The sequence below is a fragment of the Manis pentadactyla genome, chromosome 5, assembly GCF_030020395.1.
Source record: "Manis pentadactyla isolate mManPen7 chromosome 5, mManPen7.hap1, whole genome shotgun sequence".
Taxonomy (NCBI): domain Eukaryota; kingdom Metazoa; phylum Chordata; class Mammalia; order Pholidota; family Manidae; genus Manis; species Manis pentadactyla.
Window position 1 is genome coordinate 149,126,128 of NC_080023.1, and position 27,969 is coordinate 149,154,096.

Consider the following 27,969-nt stretch of genomic DNA (forward strand, 5'->3'; position numbering starts at 1 on the left):
AGATGCCGTTAATTTTACAAATAGTTTGTTCGAAACCACAGTATGTTAAGAAGTCACTCTCATCCACAAATCAACTCAATACAGTCCTGAAGTAGAGATCCAAAACTTCCCAGGTTTCCTTGACTTATGCAAAAAGTTACAAATCATACAGAATGTGGCCAACGTGTACAGACTCATGTATGCAGGAACATATTCTTTACACAGTACAATTGATTTTATCTTCCCCTCTCCCTGCTCTGACTGAAGTCGGCAGAAAATACAATGGGGCCAACTGGAGATATCATGGACTTTTCCCAGTTAAAAATCTCTTATGGGTATTTTCTCAGTATTTTGGACAGATTCTCCCTGTCCAGAGTTCTCTTTTTTCCCAGAATGGTGGCAGCTGCAGGAAAAGCTACATATCCTCAAAGCATCAGAGGAGGAGCTTTGTGTCCTCACGCCTCCTGCTGGTGCCCTGGGTCTGCTGGCCCTTGGCTGCGTGCTGGCCCATGCTTCTGCTGGCCACGGGCCTTGTTTGCTATCGCCCTTGGTCGTGAGTCCTGAGGATTCTGTGTTCACCTCACCACAACCTAAGGTTTCCTTCCCATTGATTAGGCCTCTTAACATGTCTACACCACACTTCTACTAGGTGTGGCAATGCTCAGGGCTTTCTTGCTCTGCACCACCCTATTTAAAACTTCAATTCCCTCCCATGTAAACAGTACTCACTGAATTTCCTCTCACCCTCTTCACTTATGTTTCTTCATAGCATTCTCCTTTTTTATCATACCAAATAAAATTAATGTACTCATTTATTGCATTGTGTTACCCCTCCCACCCTCACATACATGCCCTATAATGTAAACTCCGTGATGGCAGGTGTTTGGGCTGTTCTGTTCACTGTGTCTCCCTCATGCTTAGAAAGGTGCCTGGCATCCATAAGTGCTCTTCTGATGTTTCACTGTGTGTCAGATGAATGAGCGATAATGGGATCAGACTGCTGCCTAAGGACCCAGGTTCCCGTAGCCACTCTCAGGCAGAGAGGAAGCTCAATCTGTGAGAAAAATAAAACAGGGACACCCCTTCACACTACCCAGATATCACAACCATTGAACTGACTACCACCAAACGGAAGACTCGGCCATAAATCACATGCACCCATCTAGCCTTGGAACTCTGCATGAATGACCATTGTCCCCCCCACCCAGTGTGACATGCTATCTCAACCCATCCCTATGTCAATAGCAGAGTTCTGACCCTTTGGAAGGTTCTGACACTCTACTGGTTGGTTCCAGTGGGGAAAGATTAGACTTCAGAGGCTGAGCGACTAAGGTAGAATTAGGAAGCCATTTCTATCAGAAGGAGGACAGAGTTTATTGAAGAATTGGAGAAAAAGAGGAAACTAAGGTACAGAATGAACCAAATTATCTACTTCTGCTTGGTTTTTCTGAGCCCTATTTAATACTAAAGATCTTAATATCTGAAGATCCTTACAGAGTCCCGGCTAGAGGTCAGAAAGATTACTTTTCAGGGCGGTTATGCACCTATGTTCATGCCCATGGGGCCTTAAGGAAAGCAGCTGGGCACAGAGCAAAAAGGGGCTTAAGAGGAATGGATAACCTTTATTGATTCTAATTACCTGGAGCAAAGTTTGAAAGTCTTCTTTTTCTAGAGAACCATCTCCGCATATACCCACTAGAAGGACATACATTGAATCTTCCAGTATTATCCCTGTATCCTCACTGTATCCTTACCTGAGGTACAGTCAGATCAGGGACAGAAGAATCAAAGGGCTGGGTTTTGTCATGGGCAAAACCTGGGGGGTTGGAGGGAGGAAATCAGTTGACTTGATTTTATCCCTATCCTTTGGGACTCTTGGCCAGTTACTCTGTGTTTCATAAATGGACCCATTTCCCCAATTCATCCAATACATCTCTGCTGGTATTTTAGGGAATCTACAATGGAACAACCCGAGGAGGATCGGCTAGATCACGAGTAAGTATCATGATTATGCAAAGCCACATCCAAGGACCAAGGTGTGACGCAGGTCTGCTCTTCATGGCTTCCCTCATCTTCCCCCTCCCTCCCGCCTACACTCCTGTCTATCCAGCCCCCTGCCAACACCACCCCAAGCACTCCATGTCCTCCTGAAGTGACAACTATTGTAAATCCGGCATCCAATCAGCCCTTCCAAGGAAGGACTTACTTGGCCAAAATCATCCCTCATTCCCACTCAGAACGAAAGACCTCTCCCTCACACTTTATTCCCAGTTAATCGTTTCAAAGAGAAACCAATTAACTGACACACAACAAAAAGAAAAAGTTATTGAGAGCTTCCCATTTACCAGGTACCCTTTCTAAACCACTGAGGTGTTACCATTATTACATTCAAATTTACTTCAAAAAAGATGTTTGTATTCTTGAAAGAGACTGCCTTGATCATATGTGTGTGTACTCGGTGGAGTAACTCCCACGGTAGATTCTCAACTTTGTAGCAGGCAAAGGAGAAGTTTTGAGATGCGAGGAGGGAGGGAGAAACAGAATCCCGATCTGCTGGTGGAGAGCTCTTGTGGCATAAGGCAGGACCCAACTCTCAGTGATGTGCCAGGTGCCTGGATGAAAATACTCAATGGAAGTGTATTTCATGAGCAGATTTTGTCCATTTGCCTGAGAAACCATTCTCTCCAATACAAAGAGGCTATTATGGAAGCAAACTTCTCCTGGAACCAGGGAGGAGGTGTACTATTATATTGAGCACTTTGATCAACAAAGCCTGGGAAAATCCTCTCTTGCTGACTGAGTTGAGAATTACTGAAACAAATTATAGGGCATGATTAAGAAATACAATTTCCTAGGAAAAAGGAAAGGTGTGCTCCCAGAAACAGCCAGGTTGTTGAATTACATGTCTCCTAGATACCCCCCCTTCTGGCCCAAAGATCCCTGACCCTGAGATAACTGGCCCCTGTTCCTTTCATGGGCTGAATCTATAGGTCAGAGGAGGTGGAGAACTTAAGGCTGGCCCAGTCAAAGAGCAACACTGACAGTTTGAACACAGACCTTGAAAGAGATATGCAAAGAATAGATGAAGCAAATCAGGAACTTCTTCTCAAAATCCATGAGAAAGAAGATGAAATACAGAGGTGAGTGCTGGGGTTTCTTGAGGGAAGTTCCCAATCCAAGGGATGGGATAGAGGAGAAGAGACAAACCTGAATTTTCCTACTTGCTCTAGAGACCTATCTTATGTAGCAGTTTCTTCTTCATTCTTTGGCATTTTCTGTGGCTCAAACCCTGAATTATAGCAAGTTTTAAAGAGATTCTTAAGAGATTGGATGATATCCACCTGAGCTGAAAGAATACTAGGGTGTTTGACTTGGGAATCAGGTCAAACTTTGAAGTGATTTTTTTCCTGCCTTTGAAGTGATTATGATGGTAAGGACCCAGGAAAGATGGGTTACCACCTTGAGAGCCATATTTATTGACACTGTAGTACCCTTAAAACTGATAGATGTGTTTCAGTTCTGAAGTGGTCTGTTCCTCACACTATGTGCTTGTGTCATTCAGGCTGGAAAGTGAGATCACTCAGCCCCAGGACTTGACAGAAGATGAGGAGTGGGAGAAGCAGAATAGTGCCACAGTGGAAAGGGAAAGAACGTTGCAAGACCTGGAAGAAGAAATGGCCAGACTTGTAAGCAAGAAGCTGGAAAGAGCCATCTGATAGGTTTTATTCCTCAGCTTGTCTCTCATCAGTCATCAGATAAGCTAGTCTCCTGTTTTTTACATGCAGAGAATAGTCAAAAGACATGGTAAAATATGTGACGAGGGCACAGTTTGTTTGGTAATATTTCATATTAGGAAGCCCTGCATGTGGGCATGTCTACCCTGGTGAGTTGGTATAGAACATATGTGGAAATCAAATTACGGGTCCTTTACCTGACAATATGCAGTGAGGTAGAGACTGCAGGAAAATAGCTCCAGGTGAAAGGGAGAACAATCCGCTGAATAAAGATGGGTGGTAGCAGGGAGATCCACACCTATGCTCTACTTCTTTCTCTCAACAGGAAAGGAAAAATGAGAGTCTGGTGCACGGTATAAGAGAACTTCAAAAAAAGGTGGGACGGGGCTCTAGTTTTCCCCAGGTTCCCCACAGGGGCTCCAGGTGTCAAAGGGACAAGGGTGGGAAAATGATCACAGAGGATGATATATGTCAGAAAAGTGTGCTGGGGGATGGTTCTACCCCTGCCCCCCTCTCCTGAGGCTGAGCCTCGTACCTGAATGCCATGCACTTCCCCTGCAGGCATGAGGTGAAGGGAGTGGGTGCGATGTTTGGGCTATTTGGTGATCCCGTGGGTTTTTCATTCTATCACAAGAAAATGGAATCCACTGCCACTTTGTCGGAAGGTGAAAGGTTAGTTTTATTTTCAACAGAGACTTTTTAAAATACTTAAATCCCAAGGGCTTCCCCTTTCCTTATCCAGGCCTTCACTCCACCTCAACTCCTGCTCAAAATACAGTGGGTTTCCTATGATCGCACTACTTTCTGACCTACGCCTGCAGCCCTCTGTAGCCCAGAATGGCATAGGGTTCAGGGAAGTACTCCTGCTTGTGCAGACCCTAGCTTTGGTGGCCAAGACTAGTGAGAGAGAGAAGAAGACGGAGGTAGAATAAAGATGTTTCCAAGGGCACCAAGTATCCATTAAGGGACCATCTCCTGGCAGCTTTATAAAGGCCATGTTATTGGCTCTACACACCAAACAGTGTTTGTCTTCTAGAACTTTTTATTTGATGTATTTTTATTTGAAATATGTATTTATTTAAAATCATAGCTTACAAGGAAATCACAAAAGGCAACCAAGTGTGAACAAGGCCATCTAAAGGGAGCACCCAAAGAGTCAAAGGTAAACAAAAAAGCAATCTTGAGTGGGTTTGGGTTACATGACCAGGAAGCAAGCTTTTAAGTGGAAACAACTACCAAAACTGGGATAAATTCTTTGTAGTTTTAGCCCATGTCAGACTTAAGCCTAGGCTACTGAGTACTGAATTCTTTTCTGCCCTTGGTAAGGAATTTCACTCTGAAGCCATACATTTTGTTTCTCTTCCTTCAGGAAGAGCAGAACACAACTGCACAATGCATATATAACACTGAAGTCCCTGGTTTATATCCTGGTGCCAGCACTTAGTGAGGTATATGAAGTTGGGCAATTTAGTCAGCCCTTTTCAGCCTCAGTTTGAAAACTGAATGAAATTGTATATTTAAAAAATACTCCTTCCTTTTTTTGAAGAGTAAAACCTTGAAATGTCACATATTTAATGTGATTTTTAAAAGTCTAGCTGAGGCAAATGTATGGATTCAAAAAGCAGAGCTAGGATTTGTCAACCTACTCTGTGCTAGGTAATTTACACACTCTATCACTGACACCCATCCAGAAAAGGATTCATTCAATTTATCTCTCAAATATTCAGTGACCTCTACCTGCTGAGTGCATCATACATTGCTTAGCATTTCTCTAATTGTATTCCAGAGATAAAAACCTGGGCACAACCACAATCCATCTGATCAAAGATGCAAAAAGGTGGACTTATTTTTTTATTCAGAAGGCAGGTACAATTCTTACCTGATACTTTCTGTAGAATTCCATCTTGCCCTTGCCTTATTTCTCTTTAGCTTCTTAAGTTCACACTTAAGCCCATACTAATGTCTGTGGAGCCCCTGCAGAGATGGACACACTGAAAATAGAAATAGAAAGTGAAAAATAGAGAATTACTTCCCTATTTCCTGTCAGCCAAATTAGTACTGATGGCCACACACACACAAAAAAAAAAACCAGGAAGTCCAAAGCCACCAAAACAGCTTGTTGGCCATACCTGTCCAGGAAATGTATCTGGAAAGGAAGAAATGTGGAGCCTGCATGTGCTTCAGGATAAACTTGGGGCTCAGGTTAGAAAGGCTCATGAAGCCCCTTGACTAGCCTTGTCCTATAACTGCATTTGCTTCCTTCTGCTCAAAACAAGTTTTCTTGACAGTAGCCCACCAGAGCCCATGGCGAGGCTTTAAGTCTGGTGATGCTGTGTCACCTCAGCTGAGCCGAAAGACTATAGGTAGTTCCAGGTATTGTCAGAACAGTGGCCATTACTTTCCCGGAAGCTATTAGCCCACCTCCAAAGAACGCTAAAGCATTACTCACCCTTTAAATTACTCCCATTTGCCTACATGTGTTGTAGAATTCTCAAGTCATTTCCCTAATTCTGTGAAATACATAGCATCTCTTGCTTCTGTTGTTCTTACATCCTGGCAATCAGCTCATCAGTTTAATGGTAAGCCTGCTGCACCTCTTTGTGTCTCAGACCACTGTCCTGAAAATACAGCCCTTAGCACATTTGGCTCTCTGGCCCTGGATATAATTGACTGAAGAGGAAAGGAACTGTTAGAAGTCTTCAGATGTGAAACAATGGTACCTAGATCAAAGTGGGAACCGTAGAACTAAAAGTGGAAGGAAGGAAAAACGCAGGCTTGTCTGCTCTAACTAGGGAATATACCCCAAGCACACCTATTCCTCTGTTACTATTACCCTTTTGCAAGTCACCCTTCTGCAAAAAGCATCTCCTTCCCTTTCTATAGGTTAAGTTACAACAGCTGGAAGCTTCCTGTGCTGACCAAGAGAAGGAACTGGCCAAGGTGATGGTGGTAGTTTCAGTATTACTTCTCCCCGAGGAAGGAAAAGTTGATGTTCAGTTAGATGATGCAATACATTCTGCAATTTAGCCTCTTAGTCTTCCTGCTTCTGCTCTTACCCTTAATCTACTTTTTACACATAGAAAAGACTTATTCTTTAAAAACACAAATCAGATTATGTCCTTACTACTTCAAGTTCACACCTGGCTTCTCACTGCAATTGAAATAAAGAACCAATCTCTAGAAGCTATAAGGCCTTACATAATCTCATCCACATCAACCTTTCCCCACCTCATCTCCTCCTTACCAGGTGTTTCCCCATGCTCCAGCCACATAATTTCCACATACACACTACATATGTGCTCTTTCACAGTCTTGGCTCTTGCTGCAACCCTGCATGGGACATATTTCTTCCAGATCTCCATTTGGCTAATATTTACCATTTAGATTTCAAGCCAGTATCATCTCATCAGACAGGACTTCACCTATGTTAGCTCTCATGCCATTGCTATCACATTTCTCTGTTTGTATTTCTTTCATAGCATTTATCATTATCATGTTAACTTATCTGTTAATGTCCCCAACTAGAATGTCAGCTCTGTGAGGCAGAGACTCTGCCTGTCAGTCCTGTTCACCACTGTATCCTTTCTACTCTCATGGCCCTCTGCCCATCACTCCAACATAGTGACCAATATAGAGTAGGCTTTCATCAAACAAGGAAGGAAAAGAAGGAAGAAGGAATATGGGGAGCAAAAAAGGAGTGAGCCGTAAGTATATAAAAGGAAAAGGAAGAGTGAAGTTATTCAATATTGATATTTTTCCTAAGAGAAATAGCTAACAAGGAAGGAAGCTAAGAGTTGTAGTTTAAGCATGAGTGGAGCCCTGATGAACTCTAAGGGCTTGGGAGGGTAGAAGGGTAGGTTCATCAGAAGGACGCTGCATGGTTTGACTCTCCTCCATTAAAAAGACATCTGATATCATACCTGATGCACATCAACCACCTGTAAGATAACCTTTGAGACAGCATTTCAGAATGGAATCTGCTTGCACCTCGAGTTACCCATCTCCTTCCCTTTCTATAGGTTAAGTTATAACAGCTGGAAGCTTCCTGTGCTGACCAAGAGAAGGAACTGGCCAAGGTGATGGTGGTAGTTTCAGTATTACTTCTCCCCGAGGAAGGAAAAGTTGATGTTCAGTTAGGTGATGCAATACATTCTGAAAATGATTGAGTTATATATAATAAGGCTCCAGATCCAGAACCATTATGGGGTTTAGGAGGGGATGAAGGAAAGGAAGATAAATGCAGTCTCCTAGGTTTCCTTGTCTTCAATAATTTTCACAGGATATGCTCCATATCTGTATCTTCAACAAATTAGTATCTATTCTTCTCCCAACTGTCCCAAAATAAAATTCCCCCCAAAATAAAGCTTATCTAGCCTCAGAAAAGAAATGAGTTCATATACACAGCAAAAACATATTTAGAACAATTAGAAAACTACATTTAGGGTCTGGGATTTAGGAAGAAACAAGTATACTCTGGTTCTTAGAGAAATTTCCTGAAAGAAATTTAAGACTGAATTTTGGTTTCCCAGGTAATGGAAGACTATGCACACGTGGCCCAGCTCTGCAAAGATCAGGTCATCTGCATTAAGGTACAGTTTCTTGGTAATGGGACAGAAAAGGGTTTGTAAGGTACAGGATAATATGAAACCAGGATTTTCAAAGAACACTTTCTAGAACAATATTAACTCTTCAAAGCAGCATTACAAAAGGACTTTGGGTCCCTGACAACCCACCACCAATATCATTCTGTTATAGCCCTGGTCTCCTGACCTCTGTGCTCTTAAATTCATAATGAGCACTTTTCCTTTCATGATGCCAATTACCCAGGGACCTGCCTGGGAAGGTAGGAAGTGCAGCGAGTGATCAGGAGTGGTGGTGGGTGTGGGGGCTGGAAAAGGAGACCAAGCATTCATGTTACCACATAATAATACATGCTTCTTATGATTAGAAAAAGTGTAAGGCTTCTAATTAGTAACTGTGGTTTCTTTTATTTCTCTTGGAAGAAGTACCAGGAAACTGTGAAGAACATTGAAGAAGAAGTAGAGACTCAGCTCCTTGAGAGAGAAGTGTGAGTTTTGGCAAAAAAAGGAACTTCTTGGTTTTAGTGGTAACTCCATCTCAGCCTGGATCAGAGCAAACATTCCTCTGACCAATTCCTACTTGGGATCGCATGAGCCTCAACACCACATCTCTCTCCCTTCTGTTAGTGATTGTTTGACTCCCACTAAACCACACCAACTTTAGAATGCAGGTCCTTCTTCCATCCTTCTTAAAAAAACACAGAAACACATCTCCCTTCATGCTTTTATCACATTTTCAACTATTCAGGTTTGTATTAAGGCACGGACATCTTATTTTAAAAGGGCTGGTGGTCAGCCACTCTGATAAGTAAGACATTCCTACTTTCACAGAAAAGCCCTGTAAACTAATACCACCCTCATTTCCCCAAAAACATAGAGACTCGGTCATATAAGATAGGCATGAAACTAACCTCTAGACACAAGAAGGCCATCATATTACAAAACTCAGACTGTACACTATATTAACTACTAAACTATGACCATTAAGGGTTAGAAATGGTAAGACAAAAGCCCCTCCTTTCTGAGTTTGTCTAGAATTGAAATGGTGAGAAAACAAAGTAAAAAATCTCACTCCCATTTCTTGGCCCCTTTTCAGAAGTTAAATCTTAACTTAGTCAAGAAGTACTTACACTTATTAAATATTTTATAATCTTGGGATCAAGGTAAAGGGACCCAAACTTCATACCACCTCTAAATAGCCCTGGTATGCATTGTGGCCTGGGAGGGCCACAGGGTACCAGGACTTGGAATTCTGAAGGACACCTTCAAGTTTCCTGAGAACCTTCTTGAACATTAAGTATGGCTTCTAAGAAACTGCTAAGTTTCTAGAACAGAGCTGCCCAGTAAAACTTTGTGCCATCCAATAAGTAGCCACTGGCCACCTACTGAGTGCCTGAAACATGGTTAGTGTGACTGAGGAACTGATTTTTTTATTTTAATTAATTTTAATGTTCATAGCTACATGCAGCCACTGGCTTCCATAGTGGACAGCACAGCTATAGAATATAAAACTTTTAAAATAATCGTTATGTAGTGTGAATATTTGAGTGTACTTTATTCAATCCCTATCTTGGTTCATTTCCCCCTAGAGCAAAAGTCTTGAGCATGAACTCTGCAAGAAAAGAATACAACAGCCAAAATAATAAGGTGAGCATTCCACCCTGTGTCCTCTCAGGGCCACTGCCTGTCAGAGTTTCCAAAACACTATAAGCCACGAAACATACACAAATCTTCCCATGTACATTTTCCAAGAACAGTACTAGATATAATTTCAAAGCATTCCAACACTGAAACAAACAAAGAAGACAACTGTAAATGACATGTCCTCGTAGAAACTAGTCTAAGACCTAAGAAGGTTCAGAACGCAAGCAAGAAGGAACATTAACTGAGGGTATGCTCTACAGAGAAGAGGCTAATATATGACACATACACCACACCGCCCACCTCCTGCAATCACAGAACTCTTTCTAGATGATCCCAACATGGTCCCAAATATTTCAAAACACAGAGCACCAGGGTTATCTGTCACTATCTGATCAGAGTTTCCCCATGAGTTAACATAAGAAGTCATCACTTCTTTATGACACAGCTCCAAGTCTGTTCATGTTTAACATTGTGATGTCACCAGCACATATGCAAAGGTCAGAAGGACATAGAATTGGATGCAGAGCATCATGGCTCTTTGCCTGTTTGGCATTTTGTGGCAGCAAGTTCACAGGGCTAAAAGACAAACTTTTATTTAACTTAATTTTTGTGATGTACTTTGGTTTTAGAGGCAAGGTTGACATTCACCAGAAATTTTTTGGCATGAAATATATGGTCTTGATAATCTCAGGAAAAAAAAGAAGTCTTCTTTTCCTAAAAAGCAAACATCAATAATCCACCATTGTCCCTGGGGTCATCCAGATGTTTGGGTATATGTCAGACATGCCCACAGTGACCATGACTTCAATTGTTCTGAGCAAGTTATTCTGGCCCCTCTCTTGCATATACCACTCAGCAAAAAATTTAAATGGACCCTGAAATTAACTGGACTTCCCCTCTCTAGGATGAGGCTTAGCATTCTTTCTGTATGTCCCATCATCTACCCCAATGGTTCAACAAAGTATTCTTCTGACTACCCATCAGAGGAAAAACAGAGTGTCTTCATCAAGATTATCAGAGTCCCATGATGGTCCCATGCCCTGAGTTTGAGCCATCTTTACAGAGACGCTCCCTGAGCACTGATTAGAGGGCCCTTCACCTCATCTGACTCAAGCATAGAACCAAATTTGTAAAACATAAAGTTTCTCATGATTCCAATTCTATGAGCCTTATTTACACAATTTTAAACTGTGATCTTAGTTCCTGTCTTTTAATCTCCCAAGGAAGTTAAAAGGAAAATGAAACAACAAAGAAAATATTTTGTAAAAGAAGTGCCACAGAAATTCAGGATATGTCTTCATCTTTACATTTTTATACCTTTTAAAACTTATCTCAGAATATATTTGTGTGGTTTCCATAGCTTGTTTTTTTTTTTTTTTTTTTTTTACAATTCTAAACACCATTTGTCATTAGTGTTCCTATAGGAAATTATTTTGGGGCTTATAACTTGAAAGTCCAACCTTTACCAGCACATAGTAAGGTAGGTGACAATTTATAGCAAGGTGATTAAAATACTGTAATATGAATATGTTTTATGAAATCAAGAGCCATAATCAATTTCAAGGAAGAAGGATCAAATTACTGTTCTTTGCTTTTCTATATCTCTTAATTTTCTTACAATTAACATGTTACTTTTATAAGGAAAAGTGACTTGTTTTTCAAAATAAATAGAATCAGATTAACATTGTGAACTTATTTTTCTTTTTTTTTTTTTTTTTTTTTTTTATTGAAGGGTAGTTGACACACAGTATTACATTACATGAGTTTCAAGTGTACAACACAGTGGTAGAACATTTATATACATAATTCTAGGTTCCAGCTATCACCCTACCAGGCTGTTACAATATCTTGACTATATTCCTTATGCTATACATTACATCCCGGTTACTTATTTATTTTACCATTGGAAGTCTGTCCTTTTTTTTTTTTTTTTTTTTTTTTTTGTGAGGGCATCTCTCATATTTATTGATCAAATGGTTGTTAACGACAATAAAATTCTGTATAGGGGAGTCAATTCTCAATGCACAATCATTATTCCACCCCAAGCCTAATTTTTGTCAGTCTCCAATCTTCTGAGGCATAACAAACAAGTTCTTACATGTAGAACAAATTCTTACATAATGAATAAGTTACATAGTGAACAGTACAAGGGCAGTCATCACAGAAACTTTCGGTTTTGCTCATGCATTATGAACTATAAACAGTCAGTTCAAATATGAATACTCATTTGGTTTTTATACTTGATTTATATGTGGATACCACATTTCTCTCTTTATTATTATTATTTTTAATAAAATGCTGAAGTGGTAGGTAGATACAAGATAAAGGTAGAAAACATAGTTTAGTGTTGTAAGAGAGCACATGTAGATGATCAGGTGTGTGCCTGTAGACTATGTGTTAATCCAAGCTAGACCAGGGCAATAAAACATCCACGTATGCAAAGATTTCTCTCAGAACGGGGGGGTGAGGTTCTAAGCCTCACCTCTGTTGATCCCCAATTTCTCACCTGATGGCCCCCCTGCGACTGTGCCTGTCTTAGGTTGTTCCTCCCTTGAGGAATCTTACCCGTCTCTGGCTAACCAGTCATCTTCCGGGGCCATACAGGGAAATGTGAAGTTGGTAAGTGAGAGAGAAGCCTTATTGTTTGAAAAAGTTAGCTTTTTAGTTCTTTGCATATTTATGCCCTGTGGCTTCTATGCCCAGCATTTGTCTTGAGGTATCTTTACCACTTGGAAGAATTATGATACTCGGTAAATTTGATATGAGGCACGAATTCTATTTAAGGGTTGTAATTAGGAAGGAAGAAGAAAAGCTATAGAAGTAGCAGGCGGAAGAAAACATGGGAAGATTGATTATTTCTTTGATATATCTTCTTGTAGAGTAACTTCAGCATGTATAGGTTTTAAGCTACTACTTAAATTGCACACACACATTAACATAATAGGAGTATAGTTACATAACCAAAGCATATCTGTAATTACCAGCCATCTGCAGTGAAACCAAGAAAACCAGTTAGGCACCTTAGGCATTTGTGAAAACTTATCTATGATATGGTGGATATTGTCCAACTGAACTAGAACAGTCTGAGAGAAATCAGACAAATTAAAACAACCCATTCCTGGGGACTGTTCACATGCCATATGTTCTTTTAACAGTAAATAGTTTTTAGTTGTAAGACTTTGGAGCGCTACAATTTGTACTTCTCCAAATTCTTGGTTGAGTTCCAACAGTATAGATCCAGTCCAATTTTGTTGTTTTACTGTATGCACAGGCCAGCTTAGATATCTCCTTCCTCATTCCCATGGCAAGTCCAGGAACTGGTGGGATGAGTGCATCTACAGCTGTAGCAGTGCGTGGATCTTTGTTGGGGTTTTTTGATGATCATCTTCTGGCATGAGTCTTCCAGAGAGTGCAGATGTTGGAAGTTCTTTTTCATATCGTATCTTAGTTCATTTTCGGGGTAGCCCAATTAGGCTTTGATCCTCTGTATAAACACAAACAGACCCTTTGCCTACACTTTTATATGCCCTTTATACCCTTGTGTAGAACTCGTTGGAGGTTACCACACAGGAACTGCCCTTTTTTTTTTTTTTTTGCTATCACTAATCTACACTTACATGACGAATATTATGTTTACTAGGCTCTCCCCTATACCAGGTCTCCCCCATAAACCCCTTTACAGTCACTGTCCACCAGCATAGCAAAATGTTGTAGAATCACTACTTGCCTTCTCTGTGTTGTACAGCCCTCCCTTTTCTCCTACCCCCCCATGCATGTTAATCTTAATACCCCCCTACTTCTCCCCCCCTTATCCCTCCCTACCCACCCATCCTCCCCAGTCCCTTTCCCTTTGGTACCTGTTAGTCCATTCTTGAGTTCTGTGATTCTGCTGCTGTTTTGTTCCTTCAGTTTTTCCTTTGTTCTTATATTCCACAGATAAGTGAAATCATTTGGTATTTCTCTTTCTCCGCTTGGCTTGTTTCACTGAGCATAATACCCTCCAGCTCCATCCATGTTGCTGCAAATGATTGGATTTGCCCTTTTCTTATAGCTGAGTAGTATTCCATTGTGTATATGTACCACATCTTCTTTATCCATTCATCTACTGATGGACATTTAGGTTGCTTCCAATTCTTGGCTATTGTAAATAGTGCTGCGATAAACATAGGGGTGCATCTGTCTTTCTCAAACTTGATTGCTGCATTCTTAGGGTAAATTCCTAGGAGTGCAATTCCTGGGTCAAATGGTAAGTCTGTTTTGAGCATTTTGATGTACCTCCATACTGCTTTCCACAATGGTTGAACTAACTTACATTCCCACCAGCAGTGTAGGAGGGTTCCCCTTTCTCCACAGCCTCGCCAACATTTGTTGTTGTTTGTCTTTTGGATGGCAGCCATCCTTACTGGTGTGAGGTGATACCTCATTGTAGTTTTAATTTGCATTTCTCTGATAATTAGCGATGTGGAGCATCTTTTCATGTGTCTGTTGGCCATCTGTATTTCTTTTTTGGAGAACTGTCTGTTCAGTTCCTCTGCCCATTTTTTAATTGGGTTATTTGTTTTTTGTTTGTTGAGGCGTGAGAGCTCCTTATATATTCTGGACGTCAAGCCTTTATCGGATGTGTCATTTTCAAATATATTCTCCCATACTGTAGGGATCCTTCTTGTTCTATTGATGGTGTCTTTTGCTGTACAGAAGCTTTTCAGCTTAATATAGTCCCACTTACTCATTTTTGCTGTTGTTTTCCTTGCCCGGGGAGATATGTTCAAGAAGAGGTCACTCATGTTTATGTCTAAGAGGTTTTCGCCTATGTTTTCTTCCAAGAGTTTAATGGTTTCATGGCTTACATTCAGGTCTTTGATCCATTTTGAGTTTACTTTTGTATATGGGGTTAGACAATGGTCCAGTTTCATTCTCCTACATGTAGCTGTCCAGTTTTGCCAGCACCACCTGTTGAAGAGACTGTCATTTCGCCATTGTATGTCCATGGCTCCTTTATCAAATATTAATTGACCATATATATCTGGGTTAATGTCTGGATTCTCTAGTCTGTTCCATTGATCTGTGGCTCTGCTCTTGTGCCAGTACCAAATTGTCTTGATTACTATGGCTTTATAGTAGAGCTTGAAGTTGGGGAGTGAGATCCCCCCTACTTTATTCTTCTTTCTCAGGATTGCTTTGGCTATTCGGGGTCTTTGGTGTTTCCATATGAATTTTTGAATTATTTGTTCCAGTTCATTGAAGAATGTTGCTGGTAGTTTCATAGGGATTGCATCAAATCTGTATATTGCTTTGGGCAGGATGGCCATTTTAACGATATTAATTCTTCCTAGCCACGAGCATGGGATGAGTTTCCATCTGTTAGTGTCCCCTTTAATTTCTCTTAAGAGTGACTTGTAGTTTTCAGAGTATAAGTCTTTCACTTCTTTGGTTAGGTTTATTCCTAGGTATTTTATTTTTTTTGATGCAATTGTGAATGGAGTTGTTTTCCTGATTTCTCTCTCTGTTGGTTCATTGTTAGTATATAGGAAAGCCACAGATTTCTGTGTGTTGATTTTGTATCCTGCAACTTTGCTGTATTCCGATATCAGTTCTAGTAATTTTGGGGTGGAGTCTTTAGGGTTTTTTATGTACAGTATCATGTCATCTGCAAATAGTGACAGTTTAACTTCTTCTTTACCAATCTGGATTCCTTGTATTTCTTTATTTTGTCTGATTGCCGTGGCTAGGACCTCCAGTACTATGTTAAATAACAGTGGAGAGAGTGGGCATCCCTGTCTAGTTCCCGATCTCAGAGGAAATGCTTTCAGCTTCTCACTGTTCAATATAATGTTGGCTGTGGGTTTATCATAGATGGCCTTTATTATGTTGAGGTACTTGCCCTCTATTCCCATTTTGCTGAGAGTTTTTAACATGAATGGATGTTGAACTTTGTCAAATGCTTTTTCAGCATCTATGGAGATGATCATGTGGTTTTTGTCTTTCTTTTTGTTGATGTGGTGGATGATGTTGATGGACTTTCGAATGTTGTACCATCCTTGCATCCCTGGAATGAATCCCACTTGGTCATGGTGTATGATCCTTTTGATGTATTTTTGAATTCGGTTTGCTAATATTTTGTTGAGTATTTTTGCATCTACGTTCATCAGGGATATTGGTCTGTAGTTTTCTTTTTTGGTGGGGTCTTTGCCTGGTTTTGGTATTAGGGTGATGTTAGCTTCATAGAATGAGTTTGGGAGTATCCCCTCCTCCTCTATTTTTTGGAAAACTTTAAGGAGAATGGGTATTATGTCTTCCCTGTATGTCTGATAAAATTCCGAGGTAAATCCATCTGGCCCGGGGATTTTGTTCTTTGGTAGTTTTTTGATTACCTCTTCAATTTCGTTGCTGGTAATTGGTCTGTTTAGATTTTCTGTTTCTTCCTGGGTCAATCTTGGAAGGTTATATTTTTCTAGGAAGTTGTCCATTTCTCCTAGGTTTCCCAGCTTGTTAGCATATAGGTTTTCATAGTATTCTCCAATAATTCTTTGCATTTCCGTGGGGTCCGTCGTGATTTTTCCTTTCTCGTTTCTGATACTGTTAATTTGTGTTGATTCTCTTTTCTTCTTAATAAGTCTGGCTAGAGGCTTATCTATTTTGTTTATTTTCTCGAAGAACCAGCTCTTGGTTTCATTGATTTTTGCTATTGTTTTATTCTTCTCAATTTTATTTATTTCTTCTCTGATCTTTATTATGTCCCTCCTTCTGCTGACCTTAGGCCTCATCTGTTCTTCTTTTTCCAATTTCGATAATTGTGACATTAGACCATTCATTTGGGATTGCTCTTCCTTTTTAAAATATGCTTGTATTGCTATATACTTTCCTCTTAAGACTGCTTTTGCTGTGTCCCACAGAAGTTGGGGCTTAGTGTTGTTGTTGTCATTTGTTTCCATATATTGCTGGATCTCCATTTTGATTTGGTCATTGATCCATTGATTATTTAGGAGCGTGTTGTTAAGCCTCCATGTGTTTGTGAGCCTCTTTGCTTTCTTTGTACAGTTTATTTCTAGTTTTATGCCTTTGTGGTCTGAAAAGTTGGTTGGTAGGATTTCAATCTTTTGGAATTTTCTGAGGCTCTTTTTGTGGCCTAGTATGTGGTCTATTCTGGAGAATGTTCCATGTGCACTTGAGAAGAATGTATATCCCGCTGCTTTTGGATGTAGAGTTCTATAGATGTCTATTAGGTCCATCTGCTCTACTGTGTTGTTCAGTGCTTCCGTGTCCTTACTTATTTTCTGCCCAGTGGATCTATCCTTTGGGGTGAGTGGTGTGTTGAAGTCTCCTAGAATGAATGCATTGCAGTCTATATCCCCCTTTAGTTCTGTTAGTATTTGTTTCACATATGCTGGTGCTCCTGTGTTGGGTGCATATATATTTAGAATGGTTATATCCTCTTGTTTGACTGAGCCCTTTATCATTATGTAGTGTCCTTCTTTATCTCTTGTTACTTTCTTTGTTTTGAAGTCTATTTTGTCTGATATTAGTACTGCAACCCCTGCTTTCTTCTCACTGTTGTTTGCTTGAAATATGTTTTTCCATCCCTTGACTTTTAGTCTGTACATGTCTTTGGGTTTGAGGTGAGTTTCTTGTAAGCAGCATATAGATGGGTCTTGCTTTTTTATCCATTCTGTTACTCTGTGTCTTTTGATTGGTGCATTCAACCCATTAACATTTAGGGTGACTATTGAAAGATATGTACTTATTGCCATTGCAGGCTTTAAATTCGTGCTTACCAAAGGTTCAAGGTTAGCCTCTTTAGTATCTTACTGCCTAACTTAGCTCGCTTATTGAGCTGTTATATACACTGTCTGGAGATTCTTTTCTTCTCTCCCTTCTTGTTCCTCCTCCTCGATTCTTCATATGTTGGGTGTTTTGTGCTGTGCTCTTTCTAGGAGTGCTCCCATCTAGAGCAGTCCCTGTAAGATGTTCTGTAGAGGTGGTTTGTGGAAAGCAAATTCCCTCAGCTTTTGTTTGTCTGGGAATTGTTTAATCCCACCGTCATATTTGAATGATAGTCGTGCTGGATACAGTATCCTTGGTTCAAGGCCCTTCTGTTTCATTGTATTAAATATATCATGCCATTCTCTTCTGGCCTGTAGGGTTTCTGTTGAGAAATCTGACGTTAGCCTGATGGGTTTCCCTTTATAGGTGACCTTTTTCTCTCTAGCTGCCTTTAACACTCTTTCCTTGTCCTTGATCTTTGCCATTGTAATTATTATGTGTCTTGGTGTTGCCCTTCTTGGATCCTTTCTGTTGGGGGTTCTGTGTATTTCCGTGGTCTGTTTGATTACTTCCTCCCCCAGTGTGGGGAAGTTTTCAGCAATTATTTCTTCTAAGATACTTTCCATCTCTTTGCCTCTCTCTTCTTCTTCTGGGACCCCTATAATACGGATATTGCTCCTTTTAGATTGGTCACACAGTTCTCTTAATATTGTTTCATTCCTGGAGATCCTTTTGTCTCTCTCTATGTCAGCTTCTATGCGTTCCTGTTCTCTGATTTCAATTCCATCAATGGCCTCTTGCATTCTATCCATTCTGCTTATAAACCCTTCCAGAGTTTGTTTCATTTCTGCGATCTCCTTTCTGGCATCTGTGATCTCTTTCCGGACTTCATCCCATTTTTCTTGCGTATTTCTCTGCATCTCTGTCAGCATGTTTATGATTCTTATTTTGAATTCTTTGTCAGGAAGACTGGTTAGGTCTGTCTCCTTCTCTGGTGTTGTCTCTGTGATCTTTGTCTGCCTGTAGCTTTGCCTTTTCATGGTGATAGGAATAGTCTGCAGAACTGGGACGAGTGACGGCTGGAAGGACTTCCTTTCTTGTTGGTTTGTGGCCCTCCTCTCCTGGGAGAACAGCGGCCTCTAGTGGCTTGTGCTGCGCAGCTGCGCGCAGACAGGATTTCTGCTTCCTGCCTGGCTGCTATGGAGTTAATCTCCGCTGTTGCTGTGGGCGTGGCCTGGCTCGGGCAGCTACTCCAAGATGGTGGAGTCGCGTTGGAGCAGGAGCTGCTGGGAGGCTATTTATCTCCGTAAGGGGCCTCCCTGCTCCCTGCAGCCCAGGGGTTAGGGTGCCCTGAGATCCCGGGTTCCCTACCTCTGGATTAAGTGGCCCGCCCTGCCCCTTTAAGACTTCCAAAAAGCACCCGCCAAAACAAAACAACGACCACAAAAAAAAACAAGAAAAAAAATTTTTTTTAATTAAAAAAAAAAGGTGGTCGTTCGTTTTTCTTTATTCTCCGGTGCCAGCCTCAGGCCTCTGCTCACCGGTCTTTCTGCCCTGTTTCCCTAATATTGGGGTCCCTGTCCCTTTAAGACTTCCAAAAAGCGCTCGCCAAAACAAAGCAGCAAAAAAGCAAAAAAAAAAAAAAAATGGTCGCGCGCTTTTCTTATGTCCTCTGTCGCCCAGCCTCCAGTGCCTGCTCACTGTTCTTGCTGCCCTGTTTTCCCAGTATCGAGGGCCCTGCACTCTGGCCCGGATGGCTGGGGCTGGGTGTTCGGCAGCCCTGGGCTCCGTCTCCCTCCCGCTCTGCCTGCTCTTCTCCCGCCGGGAGCTGGGGGGAGGGGCGCTCGGCTCCCGCGGGGCCGGGGCTTGTATCTCACCCACTTCGCGAGGCGTTGGGTTCTCTCAGGTGCGGATGTGGTCTGGATATTGTCCTGTGTCCTCTGGTCTTTATTCTAGGAAGGGTTGTCTTTGTTATATTTTCATAGATATATGTTGTTTTGGGAGGAGATTTCCGCTGCTCTACTCACGCCGCCATCTTCCGCCCCCTCCCCCATAGCTTGTTCATTCCTCTAAGGGTTGCTGGCTGAGCAGAAGGTAAGCAAAGAGTTATGAGAGCCCAGAATGTGGATTCCCAGAGGCCCAGGCTTCAGGCCTGGCCCTGCCACTTACTAGCTATATAACCTTGGGCAACAGACTTTATGTTTCTATGCCTTCCTTTATTCCTATCAGTACACAAGGTGATACAAAATTATATATAAATATGTAAGTGTATATATATATATATGCATATGTATATATAAATAATGCACACACACATATATGCATATATATGTATATACATTGCCTTTGAAAACTTCATCTGTTTATGCTTATGAAAAAAATTTGTATGGTATCTAAATGTAACATATAACTAATGGCTCACTGAGTATTACTTGACAGTGATGACAGCTTCCAGAAATTGTTTATTTATCAATGTCTTTTCTTTTTCCCACAGGACAATTCTCTCCAAAAGAAGGGAATATGGCTCTGTAAAAGGCAAGTAAATATCTTTGAGCAGACTTCCTGAAAACTGGGAGATCTACTAGCCATCCTGTAGACGACAAGGGGAACCTTGTATACATACACACACACACTCTCTCTCTCTCTCACACACACAGTCAACAAATTAGTGTCATCAGTGACCACATTTCTCAGTTCTAATGCTATGACTTCTTGCTGAAAGGCAATGACTAATCTCATTTTCCAGCATTAGCAGCCAACAGCCTAGTAGTCATCAGAAACGGGAATCTTATCACCTAAAAGAGATGTGGCAAATCTCATACTTACCCCCTCTTTCTTAACAATCTGAATTCATTTGATGTATCTGGATCCCCAGTAGAATCAGTAGATTAGAAATGGGGTTCATAAGCATAGTGATTGGGTTTTCACCCTACTGTATGAGACATGCCTCCCTCAAACCTTGTTACAATGTCAGCTCTTTACCCCCGACATGAAAAATATATACATACATAGGGAGAGAACTTATAAATGCAAGTATACTGCTGCCAAATAACAGATAAAAGAGGAAATGATTTTGAAAAAGAGATAAAGCACCTAACAGTATCCAGCACATCATAATTGCTCAAAAATATTTGTTAACCTGAGTAAGAACTCAAGATTCAAACAACTGAGTGCATATTAGTTATGAAGGAATCACTGTGACAGCAAAAATTTGTATTCATGTAGCCCTTGCATTTTCAAGAAAAGGTCAAGTTATGTTCAATATAATCTGTTTAAGAAGGCATACAGAAACATAGATTCAAAGTGGTATGAAATATGATTTAGAAAGAGTTCCATCAAAATGATTAACATAAAATTATTGGTATTTAAAGGTAATTTCCAATTGTCTAGAATATTGGCTTAAGGGGGATATCCCTTCATACAAGGTAAATGAAGTACTACATATTTTGATATCCCTAAATATAGTGTTCCTGTAACAACTAGTAGAATTTTTCCTAGAACTCCTAGGACTGCCTTCACCTATACTTTTAACACCAGTGCCCAGCATGGAATCGCCCATGTGGACTCCCAAGGGCTGTCTGCCTTGAGTTGGTAATCTGGAGGAGGATGTACAAGTTTAGTTCATCAAACTACAAATACCTTTCCTCTTGTTTTACTCGACCATTCTGTGGGGCACTGGTATGCTGTTCGTTAACTCAGGAGATTAAAAAGTTGGTTATTCCTAAGATTTTCCCTGGGAATGTCACCCAGAACCTCCTTGTGAATATTGTCTCCAGCTTCAAGGTGATTTGCAGGAAGGAGGAAGGAGGTGTGTACAGGGCTCTGATTCTAATTCCAAGATACTTTACTAGCATGGATCCTGGATCCTGGCTCTAAGATCAAATCTAGAGAAAGACCTCAGAGAACTGGTGGGGAAGGGGTTCTCTTTGACTAGTGAGTGCAGGTGGTGATGAATTTGTCCTGGGGCTGGAGGCAGCCCAGAACAGCTGGATAAGGTTAATGTAGGAAGGAAACAGTGGCGGTTCGCTCATGCAAATCATAGCAACACAACAAGGGCAAAAAAATTCATCATTTAAAGAAGAAATCAAGACCACTATAGGGAAATTTAGAGAAATGTATTAAGAACTATTAAAAGTATCATGCATGAAAGAAGAGAAATACCATGATCCTGGATAGGAAGCCTTAACATCAGAAATATATCAGTTGTCACCAGTTGATAAATAGTCAATTCAATTCCAATCAAACTCCCCAAAAGATTTTTCATGGAATTGAAGGAAATGATTCTAAAATATAGTATATTTGGAGGAGTAAAGGGTCAGAGATAACCTGGAAATTTTAAAGAAAAGCAAGAGGTGGGGAATATGCCATTTCAGATACCAGAACTTACTATGAAGCTATAATAATTATGATAGTGTGCTACTGGGACCAGACTAGGAAAACTGAACAATCAAACAGAACAAAAAAGGAGCTTAGAAACAGTGCACATTTAGACCTTTGGTATGTAACACTAATTATATGTCATAAGGGAAAGGAAGAATTGTTCAAAAATATGGTAGGGAAAAACGTTATCCAAATAACATAAAAAATGATATCAGATCACTAACATTCAGCATATATAAAAAGCAAACCCAATGTGTTAAAGACTTAAATGTCCACAAAAAGAAAGAAAGGAATCTTTAAAATTCAGCATGAGTTATCTATTCCCACTTAACAAATTACCCCAAAACTTACTAGTTTCAAATAATAAACATTTATCATCCCATAGTTTCTGTGACTCAGGAATCTTTGAGTCATTTAGCTGGGTAGTTCTAGCTCAAGGCCTGTTGTGAGGCTACAGATAAGATGTTGGCCAAAGTTACAGGAATTAGAAGGCTTGGCTGGGGCTAGAGGATCTATTTTCACACAGGCTTTTTTGCTGGATTTTGGCCAGAGATCTCAGTTCCTCATCACATGCACATCTCCACAGGGCTGGTTGAGTATCCTCCCAATATGACAGCTGGTTTTCTCCTGAGAGTAAGGAAGGAGCTGCAGTGTCATTAGTACCTAGTCTAGGAAGTCATATACTGTCACTTCCACAATATTGTATTCTTTAGAAATGAGCCATTAAATCCAGTCCACATCCCAATGAAGGGAAATCTCATAATGAGAGGAGTATCAAAGAATTTGTGAACATATTTTTAAAATGCTACAAACTCTCAATGAAGATAGAAGTATCTTTCAGGCCTTGGTATAGGGCATGGATTTTTGACATAAAAAGGATTGATTCTGGAGGTGGAGCCAAGATGGCGGCATGAGTAGAGCAGTGGAAATCTCCTCCCAAAACCACATATATCTATGAAAATATAACAAAGACAACTCTTCCTAGAATAAAGACCAGAGGACACAGGACAACATCCAGACCACATCCACACCTGCAAGAACCCAGTGCATTGTAAAGGGGGTAAGATACAAGCTCCGGCCCGGGGGGACCTGAGCGCCCCTCCCCCCAGCCCCCAGCCCGAGAAGAGTAGGCAGAGTGGGAGGGAGAGGGAGCCCAGGACTGCTGAACACCCAGCCCCAGCCACCCGGACCATAGCGCAGACACAGTGTGTGCACGGGGCCCTGGATACTAGGGAAACAGGGCAGCAAGAACGGTGAGCGGGTACCGGAGGCCTGGTGCCGGAGGACATAAGAAAAGCAAGAGGCCTTTTTTTTTTTTCTTTTCTTTTTGCTGTTTTGTTTTGGCGAGCGCTTTTTGGAAGTCTTAAAGGGATAGGGACCCCAATACTAGGGAAACAGAGCAGCAAGACCAGTGAGCAGATGCCTGAGGCTGGCGCTGGAGAATAAAGAAAAATGAGAGGCCATTTTTTTTTTAATTTTTAAATTATTTTTTTGTGTGTGTGGTCGTTGTTTTGTTTTGGTGGGTGCTTTTTGGAAGTCTTAAAGGGGCAGGGTGGGACACTTAATCCAGAGGTAGGGAATCCGGGAATCTCTGGGCACCCTAATCCCCTGGGCTTCAGGGAGCTCGGAGGCTCCTTACGGAGATAAATAGCCTCCCGGACGCTCCCCCTCCAACGCAACCCCACGACTTTGGAGCAGCAGCCCACCCAGGCCATGCCCACAGCAACAGCGGAGATAAACTCCATAGCAGCCGGGCAGGAAGCAGAAGCCCTGTCTGTGCACAGCTACCCAGCACAAGCCACTAGAGGTCGCTGTTCTCCCAGGAGAGGAAGGACACAAACCAACAAGAAGGGAAGTTCTTCCAGCCGTCACTCGTCCCAGCTCTGCAAACTATTCCTATCACCATGAAAAGGCAAAGCTACAGGCAGACAAAGATCACAGAGACAACACCAGAGAAGGAGACAGACCTAACCAGTCTTCCTGACAAAGAATTCAAAATAAAAATCATAAACATGCTGACAGAGATGCAGAGAAATATGCAAGAGATATGGGATGAAGTCCGGAGGGAGATCACAGATGCCAGAAAGGAAATTACAGAAATGAAACAAACTCTGGAAGGGTTTATAAGCAGAATGGATAGGATGCAAGAGGCCATTGATGGAATTGAAACCAGAGAACAGGAACGCATAGAAGCTGACATAGAGAGAGATAAAAGGATCTACAGGAATGAAACAATATTAAGAGAACTGTGTGACCAATCCAAAAGGAACAATATCCATATTATAGGGGTACCAGAAGAAGAAGAGAGAGGAAAAGGGATGGAAAGTATCTTGGAAGAAATAATTGCTGAAAACTTCCCCAATCTGGGGGAGGAAATAATCAAACAGACCACGGAAATACACAGAACCCCCAACAGAAAGGATCCAAGGAGGACAACCAAGACACATAATAATTAAAATGGCAAAGATCAAGGACAAGGAAAGAGTTTTAAAGGCAGCTAGAGAGAAAAAGGTCACCTATAAAGGAAAACCCATCAGGCTAACATCAGACTTCTCGACAGAAACCTTACAGGCCAGAAGAGAATGGTATGATATATTTAATGCAATGAAACAGAAGGGCCTTCAACCAAGGATACTGTATCCAGCACAACTATCATTTAAATATGATGGTGGGGTTAAACAATTCCCAGACAAACAAAAGCTGAGGGAATTTGCTTCCCACAAACCACCTCTACAGAACATCTTACAGGGACTGCTCTAGATGGGAGCACTCCTAGAAAGAGCACAGAACAAAACACCCAACATATGAAGAATGGAGGAGGAGGAATAAGAAGGGAGAGAAGAAAAGAATCTCCAGACACTGTATATAACAGTTCAATAAGCGAGCTAAGTTAGGCAGTAAGATACTAAAGAGGCTAACCTTGAACCTTTGGTAACCACGAATTTAAAGCCTGCAATGGCAATAAGTACATATCTTTCAATAGTCACCCTAAATGTTAATGGACTGAATGCACCAATCAAAAGACACGGAGTAATAGAATGGATAAAAAAGCAAGACCCATCTATATGCTGCTTACAAGAAACTCACCTCAAACCCAAAGACATGTACAGACTAAAAGTCAAGGGATGGAAAATCATATTTCAGGCAAACAACAGCGAGAAGAAAGCAGGGGTTGCAGTACTAATATCAGACAAAATAGACTTCAAAACAAAGAAAGTAACAAGAGATAAAGAAGGACACTACATAATGATAAAGGGCTCAGTCCAACAAGAGGATATAACCATTCTAAATATATACGCACCCAACACAGGAACACCAGCATATGTGAAACAAATACTAACAGAACTAAAGGGGGAAATAGACTGCAATGCATTCATTCTAGGAGGCTTCAACACACCACTCACCCCAAAGGATAGATCCACCGGGCAGAAAATAAGTAAGGACACGGAAGCACTGAACAACACAGTAGAGCAGATCGGTCTAATAGACATCTACAGAACTCTACATCCAAAAACAACAGGACACACATTCTTCTCAAGTGCACATGGAACATTCTCCAGAATAGACCACATACTAGCCCACAAAAAGAGCCTCAGCAAAATCCAAAATATTGAAATTCTTCCAACCAACTTTTCAGACCACAAAGGTATAAAACTAGAAATAAATTCTACAAAGAAAACAAAAAGGATTGATTCTAATTAAAGGAAAGGTTGATAAACTAGACTTTATTAAAAATTATTAACTTTTGCTCTTCAACACTTAGAGCAAGTCAAAGTCAGAAAGTAGAGGGAAGTTATTCAGAGTACACATGGAAAAGGATTCATATCAAGAACATATAAAGAACTTTTACCATTTACTAAGAAAAGCTCAAACAACCTAGTAGATAAATGGGCAAAAGGAACACATAAGACCAATAAACCTATGCACAGATATTCAGCATCCCTGTTCATCAGGGAAATACAAATCAAGACCGTAATGAGAAATTACTTTACACCCATTTGATTAGTGAAACTTTAAAAATCTGATGTTAAGTGTTGCAGAGGGTGCAGATTAATAGAAATGTATACTCTGCTAGTGGGGTATAAATTGGTGTGACTACTTCACAAGATAATTTCAGATAATGATAAATACTGAAAGAAAATAAAACACAGTGATGGAAGACAGTAACTAGCAAGCCAGCACAAGGGAAGGACCACATTTACAAGGGGTTGCTGGGAATGGAGACAAGATTTAGTGGGAGACATTTGAATATCAAGAAGGAACCAGGTGTGCATTTAGGTATGACTTACTATTTTTTTCCTGGTTTTCTAACATCTGGCTAACAGTTTCTTGGCTTTCTCTTTTCAGGATTTTTCAATTTCTCTTTTTCATCACCCTATTTTTCTTCACACTCCTGAGCTACTTGTTTTTCCACATAAGTTTCATAAATCCAGATCTCCTAATCAACATACTACCCAAGATACTGAACAGGAGCACCTTGTGGAGGCTAAGAAGCTTCCTCTCTGCATCTCTCACACTTCAGACTGAGGACTTGTTGCCCCACTAATCCCCAAAAAACATCCTTGGAAAAAGAAGGCAAGTGGTACCTGACTGTGTACACTAGGAGATGGTGGAACTTGTAGAGGGAAGATGTTCTCTTCAGTTTTTCCCTTGAGGTTTGCCTACTGATTACCTTTCCTCCCATGTTGTCTTTCCAAGATCGACCTTGCCCAGTAAACATCTCTGTCAATAGATTTCAGTGGCTATAGGATAAGCTAAATAGTATGAAATAGTAAACAAAGTAGACCACTTTCAGAATAATGTCATAGATGCTAAGCAAAGTTAGAGTCCATCAATACTTCTAGTTAATCTTAAAAATGTAAGAGACTGGATCTCTGCAATGCAGATGGCTCACTACTGATAATCAGAACTCTATAGCAGCAAATGAACTTAACTTAAGCTAACTTACAAATTACAGCAAAATTTTAAAAAAGATATTTCCTTATGGAACTAAAAATCTGAGGTTTCAGGCATGGCTGAATGCAGAAGTTTCGCCAGCATCCTCAAGGCTTCATCTCTCTCCCTCCTTTCTCTGAATGGGCATTGCTCCTTTAAGTGGCAATATTCTGCCAATAACCTAAATCCTATGCTACCAGATTAGCAACTTCAGCACAATCAGTCTTTTCCAATAGCTGCAGCAGGAAAGACCAAAGAATCTGTATTGGTTGAAGTCAATTGCCTATCCCTGTGTCCCATAATCAGCTGATCATGCGTCAGCAAAGTCATCCTTTAATGAAAGGCTTAAAGGCATCTTGTACCACAGATAAATATTTCAAACAGAAGTAACCAAATGGAAAATAAAAATTAAGCAACTTTCTTTATCTGGTAAATTGCCTAGAATGAGTAAATTCTTTCTTCACCCCAGGCCTCAGGGAAAACAAAACCCTTTTCTACTGGCAATTACTAATGTGCAAATATGCATTATCTGACAATACAAGTCACTGAGTTTTTACCTGGCACCCTAAATGGAAACACCCTCCACCATCTCAAAGAGCAGCACTGCACGCGCGGCTTATTCCCATACTGAGTGGCAGAGGCATTCTAGGGTCCAATGGAATCTGGCAGTTTTTGCCCAGTAGGTGTGGCCTTAATAGGTGTTTCATTAAACCAGACTTCGTTGTTGGCACAAGGGGAGGATAAGGTATGGCCAGCTCCCATTTACCATTGTCCTGCCACATGACAGAGCAAGAAATCCACTCCTCTGCACTCATGAATTGGAGACTTAGAATCATGAAAGAAAAAGTATTTTCACACATTGTGATTTCAGAGTCACTTAAGAAAACTTTAAAAAATGTTTCCTTTCATGCATATTCCATTATTCATCACTATGTTTTCTCTGCTGTAGCTAAGTG

The 27,969-nt window shown here is 40.8% G+C and overlaps 1 protein-coding gene and 1 pseudogene across 1 annotated transcript; both read left to right on the forward strand.

Moving 5' to 3' along the window:
* Nucleotides 1-1,939: 1,939 nt before the first annotated feature.
* LOC118931774 (transmembrane and coiled-coil domain-containing protein 5A-like) lies at nucleotides 1,940-27,493 on the forward strand. The gene is made up of 11 exons (XM_057502784.1): nucleotides 1,940-1,974; nucleotides 2,970-3,119; nucleotides 3,542-3,665; nucleotides 4,039-4,089; nucleotides 4,804-4,875; nucleotides 6,597-6,653; nucleotides 8,243-8,302; nucleotides 8,717-8,781; nucleotides 9,883-9,940; nucleotides 20,193-20,233; nucleotides 26,426-27,493. The coding sequence occupies exons 1-11, from the start codon at nucleotides 1,940-1,942 to the stop codon at nucleotides 26,622-26,624; spliced, it is 912 nt and encodes a 303-aa protein (XP_057358767.1). The 3' UTR covers nucleotides 26,625-27,493.
* Nucleotides 20,578-20,688, forward strand: LOC118931887 (small nucleolar RNA U13; annotated as a pseudogene).
* Nucleotides 27,494-27,969: the final 476 nt, after the last annotated feature.

Excerpts from the sequence above, each read along its gene's own strand:
- LOC118931774 (XM_057502784.1), top strand. The coding sequence starts at position 1,940 with ATGGAACAACCCGAGGAGGATCGGCTAGATCACGA. Across the intron at positions 1,975-2,969 it reads GAGGATCGGCTAGATCACGA|GTCAGAGGAGGTGGAGAACT; the intron begins GTAAGTATCATG and ends CTGAATCTATAG. Across the intron at positions 6,654-8,242 it reads AAGAGAAGGAACTGGCCAAG|GTAATGGAAGACTATGCACA; the intron begins GTGATGGTGGTA and ends TTGGTTTCCCAG.